Source organism: Phoca vitulina, unplaced genomic scaffold (assembly GCF_004348235.1).
Source record: "Phoca vitulina isolate PV1807 unplaced genomic scaffold, GSC_HSeal_1.0 scaffold10, whole genome shotgun sequence".
Classification (NCBI taxonomy): Eukaryota; Metazoa; Chordata; class Mammalia; order Carnivora; family Phocidae; genus Phoca; species Phoca vitulina.
The window spans coordinates 35,829,296-35,834,382 of record NW_022589713.1 but is presented as its reverse complement, the minus strand read 5'-3'; the positions used below and the strand labels follow the sequence as shown (position 1 = coordinate 35,834,382).

At 39.6% G+C, this 5,087-nt stretch overlaps 1 protein-coding gene across 1 annotated transcript; it reads left to right on the top strand.

The window, feature by feature from the left end:
• Nucleotides 1–3,020: 3,020 nt before the first annotated feature.
• LOC116635329 (60S ribosomal protein L37a-like) lies at nucleotides 3,021–3,299 on the top strand. Its single transcript, XM_032409243.1, has one exon. It carries the CDS (start codon nucleotides 3,021–3,023, stop codon nucleotides 3,297–3,299), a length of 279 nt encoding a protein of 92 aa, XP_032265134.1.
• The last annotated feature ends 1,788 nt before the right edge of the window (nucleotides 3,300–5,087 follow it).

Genomic DNA, 5,087 nt, shown 5'->3' with positions numbered 1-5,087 from the left:
TTGGGGGCTTGCACTCAAGACTAGGATAAATGCACAATTCCTTTCCTTTGAAACCCCAGAGCAATTTCTCACATATTCCTGCTCCAGAATTACAAGAACATTTCCTTTTTGTTGTACTCAGATGAGCTCCTTCTTCATGAAATATACTACATATTACTTTGAAATGCATGGTGAAGGATGCCTTCTGCCTCTGTTCCCAAACCCTCCTCCTTCCTGTTTCTTCCCCCCTGCTCCTATGGAAGGAAGGATGTAAGACGTGCCAGGGCTATTCTTTCTCCTCGAAGTCTTCAATCCACTTTTTTAAAAGAATCCCTAAAGAATTTTATTTCCTGTTCTGGTTTTCTTTTCAGGATCCATTTATCAAGAGCTTAATAATGATATATGCCCACTCTGGACTTTTGCCCCAATGTCACACGTACTGCGCACTTAGAGATAAGTCTATGGGGTCAGCAATGTGGAAAGCCCTGCAGATTGACTCTTAGGAGTCATCCAGCTCAGCTCCAGCTCTGAATGTCATCATGATCGGACTGGGAAAACAAGATGCACATCTAAGAAACCACAGAGAATCAAGTTACTCAATTGAATTGCCAGAGAACAGAAAACAGTGTCTTAAATGGTTTCTTGAAAAAATATAACTAGAGACAAAGTTTTGAGTGCAGGGAGTTTATTTGAACAGCAATCCCAGGAAGTACACTACCTAAATCAGGAAGTATGAGTAATGGAAAGGCGCTACCAGAGCTGACCACCGAGGGCAACTGACATGCTCTTTCCTGCTTGAGAACTCAGGGAGACATCATGAAATATACCAAATTGTCTCACTCAGCACCCATCCATCTTTGGCTGAGGAAGGCGGGAGGTGTTAATTCCCCAGCATTTCCAGCCTACCTTGTACAGGGGCGGGAAGAAGCCCTCAGGCAGAGGACTGCCTGTGCTTGCTGTAGGATGCCATCTGCAGGAACTGGAAAGGGGAATGTCAGGGAGTTACAAGCAGAGCCAACACTGCTACAGTCAGTGAAGACTTTGTGAAGGATGGCATTTCAGATTCCTTAAACAATGCACTGTGAATTGGTCGAGAAAAATAGCCTGAGTGAGAAGAGAGAAGAGGGAACTGGGAGAGGGTGACAGCAAGAATCCCAGGCAACTGCCTTTTACAAGTAGCCTGTTATTTAAGTGGGGGGATATTACTTTTATCTTAGAATCTTTGTATTTGTAGGAATTAATCATCTCATGGTACACAGATCAGATTAAACTCGCATCAGAAAATGAACAGTTCTTGGTTCAGAAAGAAAGCAACTTGGGAAAGGAAAATCCTAAATAAAATTCATGTGTTAGGAAGTAAAAACTTGAGCAAAGGCTAATACTTACAGTTTTTATTATATAGCAAAGGAATGAACAACATTGGCCCTTAAGTCAAGTCAAAGGCCTATGAAGTACAGATGTTCCTCAACTTATGAGGGGGTTACATCCCAATAAACACAAGTTGAAAATAGCACAAGTTGAAAATACACGTAATACACCTGACCTCCTGAACATCAGGGTTTAGCCTAACCTGCCTTGAACATACTCAGAATACTTACCTTAGCCCACAGTTGGGCAAAACCATCCAACACAAAGTCTATTTGACAATAAAGTGTCAAATGACTCATGTAATGGGCTGGAAACTGTACTGCAAGTGAAAACCAAAATGGCCGCATGGGTACAGAGTGGTTGTTGGTGTCTCGGTTGTTTTCCCTCCTGATGTGGGCTGACCGGCCGCTGTGGCTGCCGCTGCCCAGCAGCACGAGAGAGGATGAACTGCATCTCGCCAGCCCAGGAAAAGATCAAAATTCAAAATTCAAAGTACGGTTTCTACTGAATGCCTATTGCTTTCACATTGTTGTAAAGTTGAAAAATCATGGGACCATCCGTACAAAGTACATAAAGCTTAATCCAAGAATACGTTTTCAGGATGTCTCAGACAGTGCCCTTCAAAGGGGCTTGTATATAAGAATCACCTCTGACATGTCTTTAAAACCACAGATGCCTGAGCCAAATACCCAAATGTTTTGATTTAGAATCTCCTGGGGTAGATCCTAACTACCTGCATTTTTAAGATCCATAGATAATCCTAAAAACACCCTGGGTTGTGAACCACTGGTACAGAACAGAATGAATTATGAGTCCCATAACTTATGCAGTTGGACTGTGGGGGATGCCTGGGAGAAAAGGGAGAGACTGGGAGAGCAACTAGAAATTACCTCTGGCCAGTACATAAAATGGTATAGAGGGGAAAAAGAAAAGAATATGACAACACTAAAGGAAAAGAAGGCTCCCATCCCACTTATATGATGCCAAAAGGGGGTGTAGCATGCATCCTGCTAGTTCTATATAGCAAGGCCTGGCTCCCATAAGCCTCAATAACCAGGTGAGAAATGCCCCATAGAGTCTAAGGAAGTGGGACCCATTCAGGGTGAGTGTTAAAAAAAGCAAGGTCAGAGTTAAGGAAGACTTAATGGAAGAACTTCCCATTTCTTTAACCATCCTAAGTAAACAAATACAATCAGAAAGCAACAACTCGGTGGCACGCAGGATGGAGAAAGAGGATTTATCGGCTTCATGGACCAACCACTGATTGAATGTGGAATACTGAGAGCTTTGTTGATTAAATTTATTAATATATTTCTGTGCCAGTAGTACTCATAAGAAATGTGTTTAGGGAAAGAGCAGCACTTGATTTAGTGGGTTCCAGCTATAAAGCATACTAAATAAAGAGGATATATAAAAATCCTAATCCTTCAGGCCGACATGCTGTGCAGTAGCAATATTTATATGCTCCAGGAATATATACGATAGTTATATGGGAAAGCGTAATCTAGATGCTTCCTGCTCCACCCTGAAAAACATCAGAACACAAGAAACATCTTATAATGAAAGTGTGAAATGATTTTAGTTTAATTGCACACATGTTCCAAGGTATTAAACACCAAAATGGATTAAACTGCATATTCTGCTCACTGGGCTCAGACCTAGTTCGCAGTGACATGGCTCAATGCACCAAGAAGGTTGGAATTGTGGATAAATACGGGGCCCGTTATGGTGCCTCCCTCAGGAAAATGGTGAAGAAGATTGAAATAAGCCTGCATGACAAGTACACTTGCTCCTTCTGTGGCAAAACCCAGATGAAAAGACGAGCTGTGGGGATCTGGCATTGTGATTCCTGTATGAAAACCATAGCTGGTGGCACCTGGACCTACAACACCACTTCTGCAGTCACAGTAAAGTCGGCCATCGGAAGACTGAAGGAGTTGAAAGACCAGTAAAAGCTCCACCATTTGAAACATTGCTAGCCTATAATAAATGGGTTAATTTAGGCAACAACAACAACAAAAAAGGTATATTGTGGAGAGCCCTACAATTGTCCCTCTAGAATCTTGCAAGTAGATGATGGATCTTTCCCAGTCTTATGAATCTCTATATATTGAGTAATAAAAAGTAGAAAAGGGTTTCCAATCATATGCAAGTATTTATTGAGCCTAAATGTTAGCGTTGTACTAGGTGTTTGGGGGAATATAAAAATAACAAAACACTTGACCCTTGTCCTCAATGACCTTATATTCTAATAAAGAAGATGAGAGTAATACATCCCATACAACAGCGGCAAGTGAAAACAAATTATGTTGTGTTTCTTTCATTCTAAGATGTCACTAATTATAGCTCATATCAATTTCTTGGATAACAAATTCTTAGAGAAAAGAAGAAGCATATTCATGTCTATAATAATTGTGAGATGTGTCTTAATTCCAAAAACATTAAATTTTGAAAAACATGTATGTTTTATAGTGACAGAAATATGACAGAAATGTTGTAATTAAGAAATACATCATATAATACAGGCTATAATTTTAGCACAAAGAAAAATCAAAATGAGGGAAACCACCACATGCCTTTCTGTATCTGGTTCACATTTAATACTGTCCATCTCTACACTGGATGTTCTGTGGAACTTTACTTATCTTTTTACATGAAACCGTGTCTCCTCAGACTATAAGCCTCCAAGGACAGTAATGGTCTTTCATACTAGTGTTTCTCAAACTTTGCTGCAAATTAGATTCACCTGGGAAGATTTGAAAATCAAAATGCATAGGACACACTCCAACTAAACCAGACTTCGGGGGCTCGGGGCAGGGGGCTGAGCCTCCAAATTGTTTAAGCTTCCTGGACCATTCAAAGATGAAGTCAAGGTTGATACCCATCATTTTATACCTTTTTTCTATTGCCAATATCTAACAGCATTTTTTTCAATAAATGTTTATTGTCAATGATATTTTTTGAAGGAACTAGATGGAGTTTTAATCATCTTATCTCTCACCCATAAACACACACACATGCAACAACATGCATGAATTCCAGAACTTAATGTTGAGTGGAAAAACTTCAGAAACAAAAAAATATATTCAGTATGATTCCATTCCTATAAAGTTCAAAATAGGCTAAAGAAATCAATGGTGTTATAAGTCAGTTCTCTTGAAAATGAGTACTGACTAGAGAGGCCATGAAATTTGGGAATGCTCCAACATCTTGCTTCTTGATCTGGTAAATGTGTTCATGTTGTGAAAATTCATTGAGCTATACACTTATGAGCTTCTAAATGTATGTTACACTTCAGTTTAAATATTTAATTAAAATAACAAATGAAGCCATTTTAAAAGCTGGCTTTGAACTTCTCAGTAAAGATGATGACATGATCTAAATCACTTAGGCTCCATCTCTAATATGAACAAGATGAACAACAAACAATAGAACCCAGCCTCCCTCAAAAAATTCATCAGCAGAAATCAACTAGAAAAGGCCACGACTGAATGGCACAAAATTCAAAAGCAGAAATAGCTGCAAGCTGAATTTGGAGAATGATCTGTGTATGCATCCCCAAGGGGTGGTATGTATACATAACAGAATTATCAGGAGACCAAAGCCTAGTTCTCCAATAAATGGTTCTTCCCATATCCCAACCCCCAAAATCTCAAGCCACAGAAAAGTGGTTGAGACACAATACGAAAGTCTAAAAATCTAGTTCAGGAAAAATAAGTATGTGTGATCCCCAAAAAAGT

What these genes read in the sequence shown, in the direction of transcription:
- LOC116635329 (XM_032409243.1), top strand. Translation starts at nt 3,021, where the DNA reads ATGGCTCAATGCACCAAGAAGGTTGGAATTGTGGATAAATACGGGGCC.